This window comes from Salmo salar, chromosome 14 (assembly GCF_965601325.2).
Source record: "Salmo salar chromosome 14, fSalSal1, whole genome shotgun sequence".
In the NCBI taxonomy this organism is placed as follows: domain Eukaryota; kingdom Metazoa; phylum Chordata; class Actinopteri; order Salmoniformes; family Salmonidae; genus Salmo; species Salmo salar.
This window is the reverse complement of record NC_138304.1, coordinates 2,794,789-2,821,542: the sequence shown is the minus strand read 5'-3', so window position 1 is coordinate 2,821,542 and position 26,754 is coordinate 2,794,789. Positions and strand designations below refer to the sequence as shown.

The 26,754-nt window shown below is 42.5% G+C and overlaps 1 protein-coding gene across 3 annotated transcripts in view; it reads right to left on the bottom strand.

Moving 5' to 3' along the window:
- Positions 1–26,754, bottom strand: part of dnaaf11 (dynein axonemal assembly factor 11) — a 100,103-nt gene that overhangs the window by 30,440 nt on the left and 42,909 nt on the right. For 2 of the 3 annotated variants that reach the window (XM_014139094.3, XM_014139095.3), the window contains exon 11: positions 25,738–25,817. The exons of the other annotated variant lie outside the window; for it this stretch is intronic. In XM_014139094.3, the coding sequence (XP_013994569.3) occupies positions 25,738–25,817 (80 nt within the window). The remainder of the gene's footprint in view (positions 1–25,737; positions 25,818–26,754) is intronic. 3 annotated transcript variants of the gene reach the window in all.

Genomic DNA, 26,754 nt, shown 5'->3' with positions numbered 1-26,754 from the left:
CAAGGCACAGCGTGTGTTGAGTTCCACATATTTAATTAAAGTGAAACTTCAACAAAACAAATAACAAGCAACAAAACGTGACTACGTGGTGCAACAAGCACAAAACCAAACAATAACCCACAAAACACAGGTGGGAAAAAGGCTACCTAAATATGATCCCCAATTAGAGGCAACGATTACCAGCTGCCTCTAATTGGGAACCATACAAAACACCAACATAGAAATAATGAACTAGAACACCCCGCAGTCACGCTCCGACCTACTACACCAGAGAACCAAGGGCTCTCTATGGTCAGGGCGTGACAGATACGAAATGTTACGCAGTTACAGTATACTTTTGAGATCTCCATACAAAAAAAAGAGACCAACAGTAATATCCAGGAATTTCACAGGATCAAGGTCAATGTGTAAATAAATGGTTAAATGCTTAGTATATGATATAACAACAGTATCATAAATGTAAGGAAAGAAAGGTAGTGTTTTAAGTCAGACGATTTTTGCCAAATCTGTGTAGACTCCAAGCATGAGAAAGAGTTTAAATTCAATTCATGAATTATATTGAATGCATCTACGCAACATGATCATAAGTTGAACATCTCATTCCAAAATCATGGCCATTAATATGGAGTCGGTCCCTCCTTTCCTGCTAATAACAACCTCCACTCTTCTGGGAAGACTTCCCACTAGATGTTGGAACATTGCTGCGAGGATTTGCTTCCATTCAGCCACAAAAGCATTAGTGAGGTCAGACACTTACGTTGGGCGATTAGACGTGGTTCCCAGTCGGCGAACCCTTTCATCCCAAAGGTGTTCGATGGGGTTGAGGTCAGGGCTCTGCGCAGACCAGTCAAGATTTTCCACACCTATCTTGACAAACATATCTGTATAGACATCACTTTGTGCACGGGGGCATTGTGATGCTGAAACAGGAAAGGGTCTTCCCCAAACTGATACCACTCATTTGTGGCCCAAAAACAAGACTCTAGCTTTGAAGTGGGACCGTTTTTTTCCTGTATGCAGTGCTTATTCCAGCCCAGAAGGTTTCAATGGATTAGTATAACAAGTGGAAGGCAGGATTCGGAATGAGACTCTGACTGAAACCAAGTGCTGTGTCGAGCGTGAATGTCAAGCCTGCAACCTTTATTTCCTACCAACCTGCTGGTAGATCACAAGTGTCAGCAGTGATGGAGATAAACCAGGTAAATTCAATGTGGATTTACCTCACTATATCGGTATTGGATTATCTGACTCTCCCTCGGCCGGTGAATTGACCTCTCCCTCTAAAGGCTCTTCTTTCACTTTGGTAGCCAACTCAGCCGTCAATCGGTGAGCCGCCGCTCTCTCTACTTTATACACTACATGCTTCGCTTTTTAGCACGGGGCATTATCATTTTGAAACAGGAAAGGTCCTTCCCCAAACTATTGCCACGAAGTTGGAAGCACAGAATCGTCTAGAATGTCATTGAATGCTGTAGCATTAAGATTTCCCTCCACTGGAACTAAGGGGCCTAGCCCAAACCATGAAAAACAGCCCCAGACATTTATTCCTCCTTTATTCCTTTACAACTGGCACTATGCATTGGGGAAGGTAGCGTTCTCCTGGCATTGGCCAAACCCAGATTAATTAGTCGGACTGCCAGTGGGGGGGGGGGGGTGATTCATCACTCCAGAGAACGCGTTTTCACTGCTCCAGAGACCAATGGCGGCGAGCTTTACACCACTCCAGCCGATGCTTGGCATTGCGCTGCTCGGCTATGGAAATCCATTTCATGAAGCTCCCGATGAACAATTCTTGTGCTGACGTTGCTTCCAGAGGCAGTTTGGAACTCGGTAGTGAGTGTTGCAACCGAGGACAGACCGTTTTTACATGCTACACCCTTCAGCACTCGGCGGTCCCGTTCTGTGAGCCGCTCTAGCATGGCAAAAATTTAACAAACTGACTTGTTGGAAAGGTAGCATCATATGATGGTGCCACGTTGAAAGTCACTTAACTCTTCAGTAAGGCCATTCTACTGACAATGTTTGTCTATGGAGATTGCATGGCTGTGTGTTTGATTGTATACACCTGTCAGGCAAAGGGTGTGGCTGAAATAGCTGAATCCACTCATTTGAAGGGGTGTCCACATTCACTATATATACAAAAGTATGTTCCCAATATATATCTTAATGTATTCACATCAGGAAAAAAAAGGTAATTATTATGAATGCTTTTGTAACAGCTCCCAACAGTTGTCCATTACAATAAATGCTAACTGGTACCCTAGTTTATAGATAGACTGTACAAAACATTAGGAACACCTGGTCTTTCCATGACATAGACTGACCAGGTGAATCCAGGTGAAAGCTATGATCCCTTATTGATGTCACCTGGTAAATCCACTTCAATCAGTGTTGATGAAGGGGAAGAAACAGGTTAAAGAAGGATTTTAAGCCTCGAGACAATTGAGACATGGATTGCGTATGTGTGCCATTCAGAGTTGAATGGGCATGACAAAATATTTAAGTACCATTGAACGGGGTACGGTAGTAGGTGCCAGGCGCACCAGTTTTAGTGTGTCAAGAACTGTATCGCAGCTGGGTTTTTCCACGCTCAACAGTTTCCTGTGTGTATCAAGAATGGTCCACCACCCAAAGGACATCCAGTCAACTTGACACAACTGTGGGAAGCATTGGAGTCAACATTAACCAGCATCCCTGTGGAATGGTTTGGACGCCTTGTAGTCCATCGCTGGACGAATTGCTGTTCTGAGGGCAAAATGGGGTGCCACGCAATAATAGGAAGGTGTTCCTAATGTTTTGTACACTCAGTGCCTTCAGAAAATATTCATACCCCTTGACACACAATACCCCATAATGACGAAGTGAAAACATGTTTTTAGAAATGTTTGTACATTTATTGAAAATTAAATACAGAAACCTCTCATTTACATAAGCATTCACACCCTGAGTCAATACATGTTAGAGTCATATTTGGCAGCGATTACAGCTGTGAGTCTTTCTGGGTACGTTTCTAAAAGGATTGTACAATATTTGCCCATTATTCTTCTCAAAACTCTTCAAGATTCGTCAAGTTGGTTGTTGATCATTCCGAGAAAACATTTTCAAGTCTTGCCATAGATTTTCAAGTGGATTTAAGTCAAACCTGTAGCGCAGCAACTCGGGAACTTTCACTATCTTCTTGGTAAGCAACTCCAGTGTAGATTTGGACTTGTGTTTTAGGTTATTGTCCTGCTGAAAGATGAATTCATCTCCCAGAGTCTGGTGGAAAGCAGACAATCAGCTTTTCCTCTAGGATTTTGCCTGTGCTTATTCTGTTTCTTTTTTTATCCTGAAAAACTCCCCAGTCCTTAACGATTACAAGCATACCCATAACATGGTCCTTAACGATTACAAGCATACCCATAACATGATGCAGCTTCACTATGCTTGAAAATATGGAGAGTGGTACTCAGTAATGTGTTTTATTGGATTTGCCCCAAACATAACACTTTGTATTCAGGACCAAAAGTGAATTGCTTTGCCACACTCTTTGCAGTATTATTTTAGTGCCTTGTTGCAAACAGGATGCATGTTTTGGGATATTTTTATTCTGTACAGGCGTCCTTTTTTTCACTCTGTCAATTAGGTTAGTATTGTGGAGTAACTATAATGTGGTTGATTTAAGTTTTCTCCTATCACAGCCATTAAACCTGTTTTAAAGTCACCATTGGCCTCATGGTGAAATCCCTGAGTGGTTTCCTTCCTCTCCGGCAAATGAGTTAGGAAGGATGCCTGTATCTTTGTATGATATATTTGGGCTTGATCACACTAAGTGGGTTTCCTGATAAAATGTTGATCTAACTATACGTGTAGCGACGGCTAGCTTTAGTTAATCTGGAACCACCTACAAAACATGTACCTGTGCGGGCTCATTACTTCCAGTTTACAACCTGGTGCAACGGTTCACTGCTGTCTAATTATCTGGAGTTATTGTAGGAGCTGACGGTGAAACGATGAGTAAGGAAAAAGCTAATATTATTCGGATGAGCTACCGACATTCACTTGGCTATAGTAAGCAGCCTGACAAGGCACACGTTAGCCGAACGACTTATCAGGGGCTAGCTTCATGGATAATGTTAGCTGGATAGCTAGTTAGTGACTGCAAAAATCATTAAGACGTGGATAGGTTAAAAGTCAACAGCTGGAATACATAGCCGTTTCTAGAGACATGTTAAAAACAGCAGCGCTACCTACAGTAATGTTTGTAATGTTAGTGACGCATGAGTAGGCCCATGTGTCACGAACAAGTTTGGCTGGCTAGCTAGCTAGTATAGGTCTGTGCAGTGAAGTAAATCCATCTGAAGTAGCTAAGTTCCTATATAGCTCAGTGAGTAAATCACTGCTTTACTAACGCTACTGCACTGCCTTTATGTTACCAAACGCAAAGCCATCTCCAAAACTGCAAGGTTTCTCAACAGTAATAAACCTAGCTACCTGTCAAAGGGAATTTGTGCTTGCTGGCCAATGTGATACAAAGTAATATCAAACCGTGCAAACTACAGTTTAATAAAGTTGGAAAGACAAAACATAATGATGTTTAACTAGCTAGATAGCTTACTTTCAAATATGAGACATTGGGCATACAGTGCATTCAGAATGTATTAACACCCCTTGACTTTTTCCATTACAGCCTTATTCTAAAATGGATTGAATAGTCCCCCCCCCCCCTAATCAATTTACACACAATACCCCATAATGACAAAGCAAAAACAAGTTTTAGAAATGTTTGCAAATTTATTAAAAAAAATAAATAAAATGAAATAACACATTCCCATAAGTTTTCATACCCTTTACACTGTACTTTGTTGAAGCACCTTTGGCAGTGATTACAGCCTCGAGTCTTCTTGGGTATGACGCTACAGGCTTGGCATACATGTATTTGGTGAGTTCCTCCCATTCTTCTCTGCAGATCCTTTCAAGCGCTGTCAGGTTGGATGCGGAGCGTTGCTGCACAGCTATTTGTAGGTCTCTCCAGAGATGCTCGATCAGGTTCAAGTCCGGGCTCTGGCTGGGCCACTCAAGAACATTCAGAGACTTGTCCCGAAGCTACTCCTGTATTGTCTTGGCTGTGTGCTTAGAGGTCCTGAGCGCTCTGGAGCAGGTCTTCATCAAGGATCTTTCTGTACTTTGCTCCGTGTATCCTTCCCTTGATACTGACTTGTCTCCCAGTCCCTGCCACTGAAAAACATCCCCACAGCATGATGGTGCCACCATCATGCTTCACCATAGGGATAGTGCCAGGTTTCCTCCAGATGTGACACTTGGCATTCAGGCCAAAGAGTTCAATCTTGGTTTCATCAGACCAGAAAATCTTGTTTATCATGGTCTGAGAGTCCTTTAGGTGCCTTTTGGCAAACTCCAAGCGGGCTGTCATGTGCCTTTACCGAGGAGTGGCTTCCTTCTGGCCACTCTACCATAAAGGCCTGATTGGTGGAACTCTGAAGGAACTCTGGAGCTCTGTCAGAGTGACCATCAGGTTCTTTGTCACCTCCCTGACCAAGGCCCTTCTCCCTTGATTGCTTAGTTTGGCCGGGTGGCGGTTCCAAACTTCTTTAATTAAAATATTATGGAGGCCACTGTGTTCTTGGGGACCTTCAATGCTGCAGACATTTTTTGGTACCCTTCCCCAGATCTGTGCCTCGACACAATTCCTTCAATCTGGCTTGGTTTTTGCTCTGACATGCACTGTCAACTGTGGGACCTTAGGTGTGTGCCTTTCCAAATCATGTCCAATCAATTGAATTTACCACAGGTGGACTCCAATCAAGTTGTAGAAACATCTGAAGGATGATCAATGGAAACAGGATGCACCTGAGCTCAATTTCGAGTCTCATAGTAAAGCGTCTCAATACTTATGTAAATAAGGTACTTCTGTGTCGATTTTGGGATGCTTAAAAGGTAACATAGGCCCTACAAAGTCTGCACAAAGAGTTAACCTGTTAGGGCTAGGGGGCAGTATTTACACCGCCGGATAAAAAACGTACCCGATTTAATCTGGTTACCACTCCTACCCAGTAACTAGAATATGCATATACTTATTACATATGGATAGAAAACACCCTAAAGTTTCTAAAACTGTTTGAATGGTGTCTGTGAGTATAACAGAACTCATTTGGCAGGCAAAAACCTGAGAAGGTTTCATGCAGGAAGTGGCCTGTCTGACAAGGTGTTGTTGTTCTTGCTTCTGTTTATTGAAGAGTCAGGATCTTAGCTGTAACGTGACATTTCCTACGGCTCCAATAGGCTCTCAGAGCCCTGGAAAAACCTGAACGATGACGAGGCAGCCTCAGGCTGAAACACATAATCGCCTTTGCCAAGTGGCCCATCAGAGGACAATGGAATTAGGCGCGTGCCCGATTCGACCCAGTGATATATTTTCCTTCGGCTGTTTATCTAATTGCAGATTCCCGGTCGGAATATTATCGCTTTTTTACGAGAAAAATTGCATAAAAATTGATTTTAAACAGCGGTTGACATGCTTCGAAGTACGGTAATGAAATATTTAGAAATCTTTTGTCACGAAATGCGCCGTGCGCACGACCGTTATTTACCATTGGGATAGTGTCCAGAACGCACGAACAAAACGTCGCTGTTGGAACATAACTATGGATTATTTTGGACCAAACCTACATTTGTTATTGAAGTAGAAGTCCTGGGAGTGCATTCTGACGAAGAACAGGAAAGGTAAGACCATTTTTCTTATAGTAAATCTGATTTTGGTGAAGGCTAAACTTGCCGGGTGTCTAAATAGCTAGCCCGTGATGGCTGGGCTATGTACTTAGAATATTGCAAGTGCTTTCACCGAAAAGCTATTTTAAAATCGGACATATCGAGTGCATAGAGGAGTAATGTATCTATAATTCTTAAAATAATTGTTATGCTTTTTGTGAACGTTTATCGTGAGTAATTTAGTAAATTGTTAGTAAATTCGCCGGAAGTTTGCGGGGGGTATGCTAGTTCTGAACGTCACATGCTAATGTAAAAAGCTGTTTTTTTATATAAATATGAACTTGATTGAACAAAACATGCATGTATTGTATAACATAATGTCCTAGGTGTGTCATCTGATGAAGATCATCAAAGGTTAGTGCTGCATTTAGCTGTCTTCTGGGTTTTTGTGACATTATATGCTAGCTTGAAAAATGGGTGTCTGATTATTTCTGGCTTGGTACTCTGCTGACATAATCTAATGTTTTGCTTTCGTTGTAAAGCCTTTTTGAAATCGGACAGTGTGGTTAGATTAACGAGAGTCTTGTCTTTAAATTGCTGTAAAATAGTCATATGTTTGAGAAATTGAAGTAATAGGATTTTTAAGGTATTTGAAAATCGCGCCACAGGATTCAACTGGCTGTTACGTAGGTGGGACGAATTCGTCCCGCCTGCCCTAGAGAGGTTAACAAATGCATTTAAATAAAAAAGTAGCCTAGATATCATTGTTTTCCATCATAAAATAGATAACTTTACTTTTTCAAATTCAAATGAGCGCCTGCTTACATGAGACCGTATGATTGGTTTAAGAAATACAGGTACTGGCATTATTTGCAACTCCCCTTAAAAATAGGGGTTCTTATCAGAGATAGGAGAGCTTACACCACATAATTTTTATAATATTTTAACACACAAGGCTACCCATCGATAAACAACACACAAAACAGCTGAGTAACTAAAACAGGAAACGCCCGTGCTCAGGTCTGTTCAACGCTGGTCCGACCAATCTGATTGCACGCTTCAAGATTGCTTCGATCACGTAGACTACGATATGTTCCATATAGCCTCAGACAACAACATTGATGTATACGCTGATTCGGTGAGAGAGTTTATTAGCAAGTGCATCGGTGATGTTGTACCCACGGTGACTATTAAAACCTTCCCCAACCAGAAACCGTGGATTGATGGCAACATTCGCGCAAAACTGAACCACTACTTTTAATCATTGCAAGGAGACCGTAAACATGACCGAATACAAACTGTGTAGCTATTCCCTCCGCAAGGCAATCAAACAAGCTAAGCGTTAGTATAGAGACAAAGTAGAGTCACAATTCAACGGCTCAGACACGAGACGTATGTGGCAGGGTCTACAGTCAATCACGGATTACAAAAAGAAAACCAGCCCCATCGCAGACACCGACGTCTTGCTCCCACACAAACTAAACAACTTCTTTGCTCGCTTTGAGGACAATACAGTGCCACTGACATGGCCCGCTACCAAAACCTGCGGGCACTCCTTCACCGAAGCCAACGTGAGTAAAACATTTAAACGTGTTAACCCTCGCAAGGCTGCTGGCCCAGACGGCATCCCTAGCCGCGTCCTCAGAGCATGCGCAGACCAGCTGGCTGGTGTGTTTATGGACATATTCAATCAATCCCTATTGCAGTCTGCAATTCCCACATGCTTCAAGAGGGCCACCATTGTTCCTGTTCCGAAGTAAGCTAAGGTAACTGAGCTAAATGACTATCGCCCCGTAGCACTCACTTCCGTCATCATGAAGTGCTTTAGAGACTAGTCAAGGATCATATCACCTCCACCCTACCTGATACCCTAGACCCACTCCAATTTGCTTACCGCCCCAATAGGTCCACAGACGACGTAATCGCAATCACACTGCACACTGCCCTAACCCATCTGGACAAGAGGAATACCTATGTAAGAATGCTGTTCAACGATTACAGCTCAGCATTTAACACCATAGCACCCTCCAAACTTGTCATTAAGCTCGAGACCCTGGGTCTCAACCCCGCCCTGTGCAACTGGGTCCTGGACTTTGACGGGCCTCCCCCAGGTGGTGAGGGTAGGAAACAACATCTCCACCCCACTGATCCTCAACACTGGGGCCCCACAAGGGTGCGTTCTCAGCCCTCTCCTGTACTCCCTGTTCACCCATGACTGCGTGGCTATGCACGCCTCCAACGTTTGCAGACGACACTACAGTGGTAGGCTTGATTACCAACAACAACGAGACGGACTACAGGGAGCAGGTGAGGGCCCTCAGAGTGTGGTGTCAGGAAAATAACCTCACACTCAATGTAAACAAAACAAAGAAGATGATCGTGGAGTTCAGGAAACAGCAGAGGGAGCACCCCCCTATCCACATCGATGGGACAGTGGTGGAGAAGGTGGAAAGTTTTAAGTTCCTCGGCGTACACATCACGGACAAACTGAAATGGTCCACCCACACAGACATCGTGGAGGCTCAACCTCAGGAGGCTTAAGAAATTTGGCTTGTCACCAAAAACACTCAAACTTTTACAGATGCACAATCGAGAGCATCCTGTCGGGCTGTATCACTGCTTGGTACGGCAACTGCACCGCCCACAACCGTAAGGCTCTCCAGAGGGTAGTGAGGTCTGCACAACGCATCACCGGGGGCAAACTACCTGCACACCAGGACACCTACACCACCCGATGTCACAGGAAGGCCAAAAAGATCATCAAGGACAACAACCACCCGAGCCACTGCCTGTTCACCCCGCTATCATCCAGAAGGCGAGGTCAGTACAGGTGCATCAAAGCTGGGACCGAGAGACTGAAAAACAGCTTCTATCTCAAGGCCATCAGACTGTTAAACAGCCATCACTAACATTAAGTGGCTGCTGCCAACATACTGACTCAAATCTCTAGCAACTTGAATAATTAAAAAATGGATATAATAAATGTATCGCTAGTCACTTTAAACAATACCACTTTATATAATGTTTACATGCCCTACATTACTCATCTCATATGTATATACTGTACTCGATACCATCTACTGCATCTTGCCTATGCCACACAGCCATCGCTCATCCATATATTTATATGTACATATTCATTCCTCTACACTTGTGTGTATAAGGTAGTTGTTGTGAAATTGTTAGATTACTTGTTAGATATTACTGCATGGTCGGAACTAGAAGCACAAGCATTTCGCTACACTCGCATTAACATCTGCTAACCATGTGTATGTGACCAATAAAATTTGATTTGATTCACTGTGGTGTATGTACTTGCTTCCAAAACCAGCAGTAGAAATCTTCTAGCCTGGAATCCAACATCTGCCCTCACCCTCTCACCATTTACACTTAATATCCCCCCCCCCCCCCATAAATCTAATTAAATGCCAAGGCGGGCAGCATTTTGATTGGCCAGCTCATTACCACGATAACAATGCAGACAGGACTTGACCTTTTCCCCCTCTGACAGAATTAAGCTGCTTTAAAGAAAGCCCCACCACATTCACTTACAACACATAATTTACCAATGTAGCAAGGGGGTGGCAGTTAGGGTGGCCAATGCCAGTGGGACGCAGAGAAATGAAAGGGGACTGATTTACCAGGAAGAGCGAGGCAATTATAATTTAATCTCGCTGTGCAGCCGATGACATAAACGCCCCAGTGCTACGGTGGAGGGGGGACCCGTCACCACTTCATTACACCTCGCATTTCACAACTCAATTAATTGGCGGGCAAATGAAGCCAGTGGATAACAAAACCGAAACGTGAGTTTCTAATTGCCTCGGCGCTCTCTGATATGAATGGCTGGTTTGCGGGTGCAGGAAAAGCACCAGGGTCACAATGTCGCTTAGGGAGAAGAAGAAATATGTGGCTTGAATGAGGACTTCGGAAGGTATCAATCTCTGCTTCGGTGACTGGCCGGCAAAATTGCATTGTCATCAAAATGGGGCTTGGTAATAGCATCACAAAGTTCTGGTTAGCCTCAGTACCTGCCAGGAATCTATACCAAATTGGATTTGAAGTAGATGTGGTTGCATGTGGGCCTGTTTGCGTGCTCTCAATCTCTTAAAATAATCAAATCAAATTACATCTAGATAAAAGAAGCCGAGAACAGAGAGGTTCAAATGGAGTTACACCTGCATCAAAAAGGTGATTGCGGTGCTCTTCCTCACTTTTAGTTTTCCTTAATTGACAGCTTACTTATTGGAAGGGTGTGAGCTAATCCATAGTAAATTAATTATGAGGGATCAAGGCAAGATTAATGACACCTGTGAGCCTGGTCTAAATTCAGCCAACACTTACAAAGTGGCTCAGTGACTCGTGTTTGCATCTCAATGTGAAAAAAACAGTTTGCATGTTCTTCACAAAGAGGGCAACAGATGCTACTGAGCCTGATGTCTATGTGTCAGGGGAGAAGCTCCAGGTGGTATCTGATTTTAAGTACCTTGGAATCATACTTGATTCCAACCTCTCTTTTAAAAAGCATGTGAAAAAGGTAATTCAAATAACCAAATTCAACCTAGCTAATTTCCGATTTATACGAAATTGTTTGACCACAGAGGTAGCAAAACTGTATTTCAAATCGATGATACTCCCCCACTTAACATACTGCTTGACTAGTTGGACCCAAGCTTGCTATACAACATTAAAACCTATTCAGTCTGTCTACAAACAGGCTCTCAAAGTGCTCGATAGAAAGCCCAATAGCCATCATCACTGTTACATCCTCAGAAAGCATGAGCTCCTGAGTTGGGAAAATCTTGTGCAATACACCGACGCATGTCTTGTATTCAAGATCCTAAATGGCCTAGCTCCCCCTCCACTCAGTATTTCTGTAAAACAGAAAACCCAAACATATGGCAGCAGATCTACAAGGTCTGCCATGAGAGGTGACTGTATAGTTCCCTTAAGGAAAAGCACCTTTAGTAAATCTGCTTTCTCTGTGAGAGCTTCCCATGTCTGGAATACACTGCCATCAGACACACATAACTGCACCACATATCACACTTTCACAAAATGCATGAAGACATGGCTAAAGGTCAATCAGACTTGTGAACATAATCCCTAGCTGTGTATTGCTGCTTTCCATGTTGTCTGTTGTCTGTAGCTTGTGAGGAGTGGAAACACTTTGTTGTTTTTATGGATTTTGTCTTGTTGCTTTTTGTTCTATGTTGCTCTGTCTGTATGCTACATCTTGCTTGTCCTATGTTGCTCTGTCTGTATGCTATGTCTTGCTTGTCCTATGTTACTCTGCGTGTGCTCACTGTTCAATGATTGTCTATATTGTAATTGTTTTTAATAACCTGCCCAGGGACTGCGGTTGAAAATTAGCCGGCTGGCTAAAACCGGCACTTTTACTGAAACGTTGATTAATGTGCACTGTCCCTGTAAAAATAAAATAAACTCAAACTCAAACTTGTCTTCGTAACGCACAGGTAAACCCAGATGTCAGTCCTTTCCTGTGGGAGACGGATGGCGCCATTAGTTTGAGAGTGGTCTAATAATGCACTCCTAGTTAGGGAGAGTTCAAAATGGCTTCCTGTAATGGGCTGTGTAATAGGTAAATGCCGACACTCATATAATGAGCAAGTCTGAAGAATAGTCAACAGTGGAATACGGCCACTGCTGTTTACCCTTATAATCAGAATGAGGAAGTATTGTAATGTTATGATGTCCGCTGACTAAGACTAATGGTTTGAGAAAACGCACGTTATTGGCAAAGCAATTAGATTCAACTTTTAACTGCTTGGGTCGTGATGTATGGGGTTAGGAGTTAGAGGAAAAGTAAACACTGCGAAAGAAACCAATCAAATGCACAGCACTTCAAGGTAGTCGCTCTGGATAAGAGACTAAAATGTAAAATGTAAGCTCAGGGGTCACGTTTCAATAAATTACCTCTATAGTTCTTTAACTCTGTAATTCTAAATGGCCAAGTAATCAAAATCTTCTTATAAGTACCTAGGCATCTGGTTAGATGAAATGCTCAATTTTAAACAGTACTGTGAAAATTTGACTTCTATTTTAGGAACAAATCTTATATTTTTATGTCAGTTAGGATCTTGTGCAAGGGGCATTTTTATCCGTATTGGATTGTGATGACATTTTAATTACATGCGATCCTCCGCCAGTAACCTTAAGGTGCTGGATGCTGTGTATCACGGAGCACTTAGGTTCATAACTAATGCAAGACCACTCACCCATCACTGTGCACTATGGTGAAGTGGCCCTCCTTTCATACCAGAAGACTTAAAGGGTAGGTAGCATAAACGTAACCGCATGTAACATATGGATTTGCATAAGAATACACATCAAAAGTCACAATGCAAAGTTACACCTCACTTTTCAATTTTTCTAGTTATTAAATAAAACTGATCAGAATTTCGGAAGAATGCCAAAGTAATGCCGGAAAAACATTTGTGGGGTGTGACGTAATATGGAGGACCTAGCAAGCCAGCCTATTCCCTATAATGTAAACTCCAACAGAAATAACTTAAAATGTATAACTTCAAATTAAACCAAATCGTTTGAACTCATGACTACTGGTTTCAATACAATATTCAGCCAACTTACAAGCAAATACTTCATGAACTTATTGTTACAAATCAGCTTGCAAGGTTGCTGGCCAACTAGCCTGCTAACGTTGCTTGCAACACTCACTGCCGAGGAAAACGCTACCTGCCTGAATGCATAGTGCCAACTGTAAAGTTTGGTGGAGGATGAATAATGGTCTGGGGCTGTTTTTCATGGTTCGGGCTAGGCCCCTTAGTTCCAGTGAAGAGAAATCTTAACGCTACAGCATACAATGACATTCTAGAAGATTCTGTGCATCCAACTTCGTGGCAATAGTTTGGGGAAGGACTTTTCCTGTTTCAAAATGATAATGCCCCGTGCTAAAAAGCGAAGCATGTAGTGTATAAAGTAGAGAGAGCAGAGACTAACTGATTGACGGCTGAGTTAGCTACCAAAGTCAAAGAAGAGCCTTTAGAGGGAGAGATCAATTCACCGGCCGAGGGAGAGTCAGATAATCCAATACCGATATAGTGAGGTAAATCCACATTGAATTTACCCGGTTTATCTCCAACACTGCTGACACTTGTGATCTACCAGCAGGTTGGTAGGAAATAAAGGTTGCAGGCTTGACATTCACGCTCGACACAGCACCTGGTTTCAGTCAGAGTCTCATTCCGAATTATGCCTTCCACTTGTTATACTAATCCATTGAAATCTTCTGGGCTGGAATAAGCACTGCATACAGGAAAAAAAACGGTCCCACTTCAAAGCTAGAGTCTTGTTTTTGGGCCACAAATGAGTCATAACCCTGTCCTTGTGGGTATTACTGCACTGTGTGGGTATTACTGCACTAGCGACGAACGACTGAAAACTACGATAACATTCACTCACTCGCTCGACTACCACTAACAAACACACAAAGCTTTTTGCATGAATTTACAGTGGGGGAAAAAAGTATTTGATCCCCTGCTGATTTTGTACGTTTGCCCACTTATAAAGAAATTATCCGTCTATAATTTTAATAGTAGGTTTATTTGAACAGTGAGAGACAGAATAACAACAAAAAAATCCAGAAAAACGCATGTCAAAAATGTTATAAAATGATTTGCATTTTAATGAGGGAAATAAGTATTTGACCCCTCTGCAAAACATGACTTAGTACTTGGTGGCAAAACCCTGGTTGGCAATCACAGAGGTCAGACGTTTCTTGTAGTTGGCCACCAGATTTGCACACATCTCAGGAGGGATTTTGTCCCACTCCTCTTTGCAGATCTTCTCCAAGTCATTAAGGTTTCGAGGCTGACGTTTGGCAACTCGAACCTTCAGCTCCCTCCACAGATTTTCTATGGGATTAAGGTCTGGAGACTGGCTAGGCCACTCCAGGACCTTAATGTGCTTCTTCTTGAGCCACTCCTTTGTTGCCTTGGCCGTGTGTTTTGGGTCATTGTCATGCTGGAATACCCATCTACGACCCATTTTCAATGCCCTGGCTGAGGGAGGGAGGTTCTCACCCAAGATTTCACGGTACATGGCCCCGTCCATCGTCCCTTTGATGCAGTGAAGTTGACATGTCCCCTTAGCAGAAAAACACCCCCAAAGCATAATGTTTCCACCTCCATGTTTGACGGTGGAGATGGTGTTCTTGGGGTCATAGGCAGCATTCCAACCTCCTCCAAACACGGCGAGTTGAGTTGATGTCAAAGAGCTCCATTTTGGTTTCATCTGACCACAACACTTTCACCAGTTGTCCTCTGAGTCATTCAGATGTTCATTGGCAAACTTCAGACGGGCATGTATATGTATTCTTGAGCAGGGGGACCTTGCGGGCGCTGCAGGTGTCACAGGATCCAACGAAAGTGGCGCCCCTCCTCGGTCGGGCGGCGTTCGGCGGTCGTCGTCGCCGGCCTATTAGCTGCCACCGATCGTTGTTTCTGTGTCTTTTAGTTTTGTCTGTCTGTTCCGCACCTGTTTTGTGTATGTCATTAGTGGGGGCTCATTTAATGTGTGTTTTCAGTTGGGATTTTGTGCAGGATTGTTTATTGTCCACGTTGTGTTTACCGACAGTTTTGTCGAAGGATTTACCGGGCTGCGCTCCTTGCCTTTTGTGCCGTGGAATATATATTTTGTGTTTTATGGGAAAGTGTTTCTCCCAGGCGAACTTTGTATAGCGCCCTGTGCTTTTCGGCGTTTGTGTGTGTCCGTTTTATTAAAAGACACTCACCTCCAGCACCTCTGTCTCCTGCATCTGATTCTGCCTCTACGCCAGTCCAAATCAGACGTGACAGCAGGATTTCAGTCCTTCACGGTGTAGTGTGTTACCAATTGTTTTCTTGGTGACTATGGTCCCAGCTGCCTTGAGATCATTGACAAGATCCTCCCGTGTAGTTCTGGGCTGATTCCTCACCGTTCTCATGATCATTGCAACTCCACGAGGTGAGATCTTGCATGGAGCCCCAGGCCGAGGGATATTGACAGTTCTTTTGTGTTTCTTCCATTTGCGAATAATCGCACCAACTGTTGTCACCTTCTCACCAAGCTGCTTGGCGATGGTCTTGTAGCCCATTCCAGCCTTGTGTAGGTCTACAATCTTGTCCCTGACACCCTTGGAGAGCTCTTTGGTCTTGTCCATGGTGGAGAGTTTGGAATCTGATTGATTGATTGCTTCTGTGGACAGGTGTCTTTTTTACAGGTAACAAGCTGTGGTTAGGAGCACTCCCAATCTCAGCTCGTTACCTGTATAAAAGACACCTGGGAGCCAGAAATCTTTTTGATTGAGAGGGGGTCAAATACTTATTTCCCTCATTATAATGCAATTCAATTTATAACATTTCTGACACATTTTTCTGGATATTTTTGTTGTTATTCTGTCTCTCACTGTTCAAATAAACCTACCATTAAAATTATAGACTGATCCTTTCTTTGTCAGTGGGCAAACGTACAAAATCAGCAGGGGATCAAATACTTTTTTCCCCCACTGTATATGGTTTCTCATTCGTGGATGTACATATTAGCTCACCAGTGCCCACACTTGGTTTGGAATGTAATGACATGCTAGCATGGCTACTAGCGAATGTTAGTCGGTTGGAACGAGCTAGGTAGCATATGTCGTTGAGAAATAGTGCATTGTGGATAGGGCTCTGGTGGTCATAAAATTGGGTCAGCTGGTTATGGGTTATTGTCATGCAAAAGACTGCCGGTCTCACAGGAACTGAACGTTAATTAACAAACACATTTAGCATCTCCAGGCCTCCATGCATACAAGCAACATATAAAGAAAATGTATTTCAGAAGAACAGAATATGAGTTGGCCTACTGTATGTTATCTGGCGATGCTCCGTGCCATTAGGCTGTAGGTTTGTTCATTTAACAGACACAATATGTTTATAAGACCTGTGCCATTATTTTATATTATATGATTTTATAGTAAGAAGAATATAATTGAACTTGGCTAAATCAAATAGAAAGGATATTTTTTCCATTCTGGAGCAAGGGCGCATATGAGGTGGCTATGCTGAGCGTAAAAGTGATAATTTTAAACAGGTACTATAGAGTTATTTGGCAACTTTAGTTGTGATACAAACCTTAGAAATCAAAACATACAGTATGGGCTGCATGATGCGACTATAGGCTATTGATTTGAAAAGATTTCAAAAAAAGCTTGCGATCTGTTCCTTGCCTCATGGTGCACACTCTGTTCACCCATCAAGTGATCATATTTTCACCCATCAGACTATTCTCAATTTAATCTTGTCTGTACTAATATGTACAATTTGTTTCGATTTAGAATGGCACATTATCAAATGGGCAGGAACAGGGGCAGGGGAAAAAATAATATGCAATCTGTATGCACTCGAATAGCAAGCGAATGGAGGACACTTACCCGCTTGTTTGTTTTTCACTAAGTAGGCTACTCCAGTTATTTCACCCCACACATCAACGCTGTTTAAAGAGCATGCAGCTACTTGCTGCGCGACAGGTGATATTCCACACAAACTCTGTATGCCATGGGCTCTCCAATCCTATTCCTGAAGCTACCCAGTGCTTAATTTGAGAAACCAAGTCAAATCTGTTCAGGAACATTGACAGTAACATGTTTCCACAACGAAAACATATTTAATGAAACTGTTGACAGCCCCGCACTCTGTGAGCTCGAGAAAGGAATGAAGGAGAGAGGGTAGGAGATGGAAACGCACAGTGGTGAGATACTGTAGCTAAAGGCAATGTGTCAGCTTATTAATTATGAAAATATAAAAATTCCCTATTACTAGGCTATTCAAAATCCAAAACAAATTCACAGTAATTGTAGACTACCTCTGTAAGCCGCCCTGCACAATCATTGAACCAACAACATCGCCTAGGCCTATATCTTCTCTCCATACTCATGTATAGAATGTTTGGAAAGTAGCATAAGGTAACCCATCCATCTAGTATGCATAATAATACAGTCCACACTCAAAGGCGGTAGAGCATGGTGTTTGCAACGCCAGGGTTGTGGGTTCGATTCCCACGGGGGGCCAGCACAGAAAAAAATGTATGAAATGAAATGTATGCATTCACTACTGTAAGTCGCTCTGGATAAGAGCGTCTGCTAAATGACTAAAATGTAATGTAAATGATTACTATAAATTGTTTCATTTTGGAGTATACTGTAGGCTATACCAATTATCTTAAATCATATATTTAATTGTTTTATATTATTCTGCCATGCATAAAATGCAGTAGGCTATGTATTGTATAATGACACAATCATTATTTTAAATAAATTATTTTTTTCTTGTCTTGGGCTCATATATACAGTAGGACTATGCATATTCATAAGCTCTAATATGCATGCATGTTTTAAATTAATCATCACCTTAGAAAGCACTGTCCATTTCATTGCGTCAGGCTTTGAAAATACATGTTTTCCAGTCAGTTTCAACCTGTTGTTTAACTTCTTTCTTCAAACTGATCAATCACAGCGAGGTGAGTTTTAAAAGCACATACTGTTTTGATTATAATTTTTGATTGCATTTGCATTGATGTCAGAGTGGTTAGAAGGACAATAGAGCCCTGAAAACCAGGCCATTAGCGACCTGACGATCATTAGCGAGTTGGGTGATACCAACGCATGTCCAGTGCATAAGAGAATATTACTTGTGAGTCAACGGTCTTGCGGAATTTTACTGCGGTTAGGGCTGTTGTGGTGACCATATTACCGACACACCTGTGGTCACGAGTCATGATGGCAGTCAATTAGGATTTTCCAAGCTCTGATGCTGCTGACGGTCATTAGCAGCCTACCAAACTAACTGCCTGGTACTCAGCATTCTATTGTCCCTCTAATCACTCTGACATCAATGTAAATGTGATGGAATATCTAATCAAACACTTCATATGAGCTCATGTTGTGCAACATTTCTATCGGCTATGTAATTGCGTGAGAAAACAGAGTGATGGCCTCTATTAAAAAGAAGAGGTTCCCATCAGCTTTCTATAGGCTAGGCCTACATTATTTATTTCTCAACTTTCCTAATATTAAGCACATTGCTTTTCTTTACAACAAGAGTATAGCCTACCTGGCTGGCATGAAAATGAACCAAGGGAAAAGCCTCCTCCATTTGATATTTAGGTGCATACACGACATGTATTTTATTCCCCTGCCCCTGTTGAGACAGGTGCATGATAATGGTGCATTCTAAATCAAAACACATTTCACACATTTATTATTTAGTATATGTAAAGGAAAGATTAAATCAAGAATAATCTGATTATCAAACAGGAATAATGTCAAAACAGAAAAAGTGGAGTCACATTTCAACGGCTCAGACAAGAGACATAACATTACCGGTCAAAAGTTTTAGAACACCTACTCATTCAAGGGTTTTTCTTTATTTTTTACTATGTTCTACTTTGTAGAATAATAGTGAATACATAAAAACTATGACATAACACATAGAATCACGTAGTAACCAAAAAGTGTTAAACAAATCAAAGTATATTTTCCATTTGAGACTCTTCAAACAGCCACCCTTTGCCTTGATGACAGCTTTGCACACTCTTGGCATTCTCTCAACCAGCTTCACCTGGAATGCTTTTCCAACAGTCTTGAAGGAGTTCCCACATATGCTGAGCACTTGTTGGCTGCTTTTCCTTCACTCTGCGGTCCGACTCATCCCAAACCATCTCAATTGGGTTGAGGTCGGGTTATTGTGGAGGCCAGGTCATCTGATGCAGAACTGCATCACACTCCTTCTTGGTCAAATACCCCTTACACAGCCTGGAGCTGTGTTGGGTCATTGTCCTGTTGAAAAATAAATGGTAGTCCCACTAAGCGCAAACCAGATGGGATGGTGTATCGCTGCAGAATGCTGTGGTAGCCGTGCTGGTTAAGTGTGCCTTGGAATTCTAAATAAATCACAGACAGTGTCACCAGCAAAGCACCCCAACACTTCTTCCTCCATTCTTTACGGTGGGAAATACACATGCGGAGATCATCCGTTCACCCACACCGCATCTCACAAAGACACGGCGGTTGGAACCAAAAATGTTAAATTTGGACTCCAGACCAAAGGACAAATTTACACCGATGTCCATTGCTTGTGTTTCTTGGCCCAAGCAAGTCTCTTCTTCTTATTGGTGTCCTTTAGTAGTGGTTTCTTTGCAGAAATTCGACCATGAAGACCTGACTAAACAGTCTCCTCTGAACAGTTGATGTTGAGATGTGTCTGTTACTTGAACTATGTGAAGCATTTATTTGGGCTGCAATTTCTGAAGCTGGTAACTCTAATGAACTTATCCCCCATAGCAGAGGTAACTCTGGGTCTTCCATGCCTGTGGCGGTCCTCATGGGAGCCAGTTTCATCATAGCGCTTGATGGTTTCTGCGACTGCACTTGAAGAAACGTTCAAAGTTCTTGAAATGTTCCATATTGACTGACCTTCAGGTCTTAAAGTAATGATGGACTGTTGTTTCTCTTGCCATAATATGGACTTGGTCTTTTACCAAATAGGCTATCTTCTGTATACCCCCCCCCCCCCCCAACCTTGTCACAACATAACCGATTGGCTCAAACACTTAAGGCACACCTGTTACTTGAAATGCATTCCAGGTGACTACCTCATGAAGCTGGTTGAGAGAATGCCAAGAGTGTGCAAAGCTCTCATCAAGGCAAAGTGTGGCTATTTGAAGAATCTCAAATATAAAATACTTTTTGATTTGTTTAACACTTTTTTGGTTACTACATGATTCCATATGTGTTATTTCAAAGTTTTGATGTCTTCACTGTTATTCTACAATGTAGAAAATAGTACAAATTAAGAAAAACCCTTGAATGAGTAGGTGTTTTAAAACTTTTGACCGGTACTATATGTGGCAGGGTCTACAGACAATCACGGATTACAAAAGGAAAGCCAGCCACGTCGGAAACCGACGTGTTGCTTCCGGACAAGCTAAACACCTTCTTCGCCCGTTTTGAGGATAGCACAGTGCCACCGACGCGGCCCGCGACCAAGGACTGTGGGCTCTCCTTCCCTGTGGCCGACGTGAGTAAGACATTTAAGTGTGTTAGCACTCGCATGGCTGCCGATCCAGACGTCATCCCTTGCCGCGTCCTGAGAGCATGCGCAGACCAGCTGGCTGGAGTGTTTACGAACATATTCAATCTCTCCCTATCCCAGTCTGCTGTCCCCACTTGCTTCAAGATGTCTACCATTGTTCCTGTACCCAAGAAAGCAAAGGTAACTAAACTAAATGACTATCGCCCCGTAGCACTTCTGTCATCATGAAGTGCTTTGAGAGGCTAGATAAGGATCTAGCACCTCCACCTTACCTGACACCCACATCAATTTGCTTACCGCCCCAATAGATCCACAGACGATGCAATCGCCATCGCACTGCACACTGCCCTATCCCACCTGGACAAGAGGAATACCTATGTAAGAATGCTGTTCATTGACTATAGCTCAGCATTCAACACCATAGTACCCTCCAAGCTCATCATTAAGCTCGGGCCCTGGGTCTTAACCCCGCCCAGTGCAACTGGGTCCTGGACTTCCTGATGGTCCGCCCCCAGGTGGTGAAGGTAGGAAACAACACCTCCACTTCGCTGATCCTCAAAAAAGGGGCCCCACAAGGGTGCGTGCTCAGCCCCCTCCTGTACTCCCTGTTCAACCATGACTGCCTAGCCACGCACGCCTCCAACTCAATCATCAATTTTGCAGACGACACAACAGTAGTAGGCCTGATTACCAACAATGATGAGACAGCCTACAAGGAGGAGGTGAGGGCCATGGTAAAGTGGTGCCAGGAAAATAATCTCTCACTCAACGTCAACAAAAGAAAGGAGCTGATTGTGGACTTCAGGAAACATCAGAGGGAGCACGCCCCTATCCACATCGACGGGACCGCAGTGGAGAAGGTGAAAAGCTTGAAGTTCCTCGGCGTACACATCACTGACGATCTGAAACGGTCCACCCACACAGCGCCTCTTCAATCTCAGGAGGCTGAAGAAATTTGCCTTGGCCCCTAAAACCCTCACAAACTTTTACAGATGCACAATTGAGAGCATCCTGTAGGGCTGTATCACCGCCTGGTATGGCAACTGCACCGGCCATCAGACTGGTCTGCCCAACGCATCACCGGAGGCAAACTACCTGCCCTCCAGGACACCTACAGCACCCGATGTCACAGGAAGGCCAAAAAGATCATCAAGGACATCAACCACCCGAGCCACGGCCTGTTCACCTCACTATCTTCCAGAAGGCAATGTCAGTAAAGGTGCATCAAAGCTGGGACCGAGAGACTGAAAAACAGCTTCTACTGTATCTCAAGGCCATCAGACTGTTAAATTGCCATCACTAGGCGGCTTCCACCCGGTTACGCAACCCTGCACCTTAGAGGCTGCTGCCCTATAAACATAGACTTGGAATCACGGGCAACTTTAATAATGGAACACTAGTCACTTTAATAATGTTTACATACTGCTTTACTCATCTCATATGTATATACTGTATTCTATTCTACTGTATTTTAGTCAATGCCACTCCGACATTGCTCAATCTAATATTTATATATTTCTTAATTCCATTCTTTTACTTTTAGATTTGTGTGTATTGTTGTGAATTGTTATATACTACTGCACTGTTGGAGCTAGGAACACAAGCATTTCGCTACACCCGCAATAACATCTGGGAAATATGTGTATGTGACCAATAACATTTTATTTGATGTTTGTAGTAATAGGTAACCAGACCGTGACTACAAATACAACATTTTTTACCACACTGTGTTGTTACTTTGGTGAGTAAAAACTCATGCTTCCTACCCTTTAAGCACGGGTACATATTTGACTACAAGGCCGTGCTTGGATTACTCCCAACATATCTTTGCTCCCAACTAATGCAACAACATCACAATCCTACACCCTCCGCTCTCAGTCAGTGCTCTCATTCACAGTTCCTAGGGCAAGGACTAAAATGGGGAAATAATCCTTCTCCTACAATGCTCCTGGGTCTTGGAACGAACTTCAAAAAATACTTCAAACTGGAGGATAGGGTGTCGCTGTCTTAGTTTAAAGCTGTAATAGAAGAAAATGTCATTGTGTTCTTGTGTTACGTGTACACGCTGAGTACTTTTTGCTGACATCTTTCCAGGTCCCCCTTGAAAAAGAGGTTTCTAACATCAAGGGTATTTTCTTGGTTAAATAAAACAATCATAATTAATGTAATTGACTGCAGTGACATGGTTAAACAACTACAGTGAGTGCTAAATTGAAAGTATGTATTTTTGGGTAGACATTTTTCTCTAAATTCTTACACAATCAAACTTGTTTTGATGGAAACTGCTGTAACATCCCCACATACCTACCTTTTCCATTGCTGACAATTACCTTTAATGTGAATTAAAATCTTGCCTTGCCCTGCTTAGTGATACCAAAGCTATTGCAACACAATCATGGCCCTCAGTTCTTCTCGCGCTGACTGCCTCCTTTGCTGCCACAACCTCAGTGTGGGTCAAATGTCAGATCTAATCAGGTCCAAATGGGGCAATAACTCAGTGCCAAACAGCGCTCATTCACCTATCACCCTGTAATGTTAGTGCCTAAGTCACTTACACATTCAACAAAATGCAAATTTAAACGCATAGAATTAGCCCGCACTCCCGTGGCTTCTGATGGGACCAGCTGAAGGACAAGGACTGGGGAACCAGTTGTAAAATGGAAATGTGGCAGTTAGCCAGTTAAAGAGGCAGCATACCTCAAGGCAAGGTGAGGAAGCCAAACTAGTCATCGACTGGAGATCAGCCAAGGACACTTGACGTTTTTGGTTTCAACCAATTATGTATATAAACCCTGAATTGTTGATGCTATGTATTGGCCATTGTGAGGCTTTAAAGCCATTGGTCGGCAATATATTACATGTATTTAAGTATTTTTTGTTGTTGTAGTGGGGACAGTAACATTAGTAGGAGGTTAAAAAGGTTTGGTATGGGCCCTGAAATCCTCAAAAAGTTATACAGCTGTACCATTGAGAGCATCTTAACTGGCTGCATCACTCCTTGGTATGGCAGTAGAACCGCCCTCAATCATATGGCGCTACAGAGGCTGGTACGGACAGCCCAGTACATCACTGGGGCCGAGGTCCCTGCCATCCAGGACCTCTATACTAGGCGGTGTGAAAGGAAGGCCAGGAAAATCGTTAAAGACTCCAGCCACCCAAGCCATAGACTGTTCTCTCTACTTCCGCACGACAAGCGGAACTGGTGCATCAAGTCTGACACCAACAGGGTCCTGAACAGCTTCTATCCCCAAGCCATAAGACTGATAAATAGCTAACAAAATGGCTACACAAACTATCTGAGTTGACCTTTGTATTTTATTTTTGCACTGTCACAGGGGCCTACACACTCACACACACACAGACACTCCAACACACACACAAACACTCACTTCATAATTTGCTGATACGCACATAATATGCACATACATTTATATACTGACTTTACACACACCCACTTACATACAATCATCATATACGCTGCTGCTACTCTGTTTATCATATATCCTGATGACTAGTCACCTTACCCCTATACATATCTACTTCTATCCCTCCAGCATCCCTGCACATTGTAAATATGCTACTGGAACTGACTGACCCTGTATATAGTATGCTTATTTACTCTCTCGTGTTCTTCTCATTTCTTATTTTAATTTCTCGTTTTTTTGTTCTACCTTAAAAAAAAATTGTATTCAATTATTGATTACTGCATTGTTGGGATAAGAGCTTGCAAGAAAGGCATTTCACTGTAAAAAAAAAAACTTGAATTTCACACTACAGGTCCCTGCAAAGCCAAGCTGTACGGCACTGGCCTGGATAAGCATTCATCATAGTCGCTGGAACCGTGCTGGGTTCAAATACTATCTTAAATCATTTCAAAGACTTTTGCTACTCTGATGTAGCTTATCTGTTACAATGGAACCATTAGAAAAGTCCAAGAAGTGCAAACACCACCCAAACATTTCAAATAGTATTTGTACCCAGGTCTGGACAGCTCCTGTGTCAGTTTTCCGAACCCGTATCCAAACTTCAACCCTTTTGGAGTTGAGAAATAAAACTGGCCTTGGACCAGAGCTTAGGGGCAATTTCGAACCACTCTGTATAAAGTGTATAAAGCATAACGCCTACCCTTATGTCAAGGTAACCTGTGCCTGTAGGAAATGCACTCATTAATATGGAGCCCAGGGCTCTGTTAAAAAGTACTGCACTACATAGGGAATATGGTGCCATTTGGAACGTAACCCAACTTTCATCTTAACAGTGGCTCAGGCGAAGCATTGTGGGTGTTTAATATACAGCTAGCTGGCATCAACAAGGGGGATTATGGCACCTTATTCCTTATATATCTACTTTGGACCAGAATCCAATGGGCTCTGGTCAAAAGTAGTGCACCATAAAGGGAATAGGGTGCCATTTAGGACAGTCAATGTGGAAGATTGAGAGCCATAACACTAGCAGATGTGTGCATTCTAAATGCGGGGTGAAGACAGTAGTCATGAAAAGTATGCTTACTTTTAGCATAGCGTTGCTGGATGCATTGTTTGGTGCTTATTCTATACCAGAGTAGTGGGCATTTGAGTCAATGCTTTGGCAAGGTCAGCGACTTCACATCCAATGGATTAACTCTGTAAATTCATCCCTTTATGGGAGTTTTTGCTCTCACTTTGCATACAGTATTTACACAAAAAGCCACCTACACTTACTAATCAGAAAATTGTTTTAATACATATGCCATTCAACAGACACTTTTATACAAAGCAACCTACCAGTAGCAGGTGGCAAGCCCTATGCTCTACCAACTGAGCTACACAGGACCATAGTGTACACTGTTACAAGTTTGTACAATGGTACTTATTAATTAACCTGGTATAATGTCACCTTTAAAGGGTAACATCTGACATTAAAACAAAGGAGGATCATCTAAATAAATGGGAGTGATTACCTTGTCTTCTCTTCAGGTGTGTGGCTGCTTTGAGAAACTTTGGGAGGACGAGGTGTTGCCATTTTGATTTCACCCTGAGCCTACAAAAATATGTATTTCCGTCAGAACATATCATAGATGCAGAATTCATGGTTGACTTCTGCAAATAAGGGCAGAGTTTCCCAAAAACATTAAGACCCTCTTCAGCATTAAGGCCATTGCTTACCAATGGACTTAAAATTATTTTAGTGCTAAAGATGATCTTTGGGATACACTTATTTGCAGAAGATCCTTTGCTAATTCCATTGATACTGGTGAAAGACTACATTGTGATCTTTCCTCTAGCTTTGTATAAGTTAACTATATGGCATTTATAGAAACAGGGAGAGATGCTCAACAGCAACACCTGCCCTTCTTTATTTGGATGTAACTCCCTTTAATCAAGATCCTAACCTCAACACTGCAGTACAAGTTGTTTTTACTGAAAAAGGTCAGTGCTTTTCAAAGACCTTAAGTCTATTTACAATGCATGTTCTCTTAAGGTGATATATTAACTTATATTAGGCTCTATCTGGCCTCCCGAGTGGCACAGCGGTCTAAGGCACTGCCGAGTCCGTCCGGGAGTTGCAGTGATGGGACAAGACTGTAACTACCAATTGGATATCACGAAATTGGGGAGAAAAAGGGGTAAAAAAACATAAGATCAATCATAGAATCATTTTTAATTTTTTTTTATCTTCCTTAAAAAGGTCCTCATATAGCTGTCTGAACTGCTTCAGATGCACCAATTCATTCAATTTCACTGAATTCTGTGGACAATTCCACAAGCAAAGTGCAAAACAGCTAAAGGCAGATTTACCCAACTCTGTCGAGATCAAAAGGATCTCTAGATTTAACTGAGATTGTGTCTGATTGCTACCAGAGAAGTGAGGTACGTTGGTAGTTTACACAAGAGGGCTTTAGACAAAAAGAATGCAATGCATCGATCTGCGAGACTTCAAAGAGGGACAGTCTACTTAATCATACAGAGTACAGTGA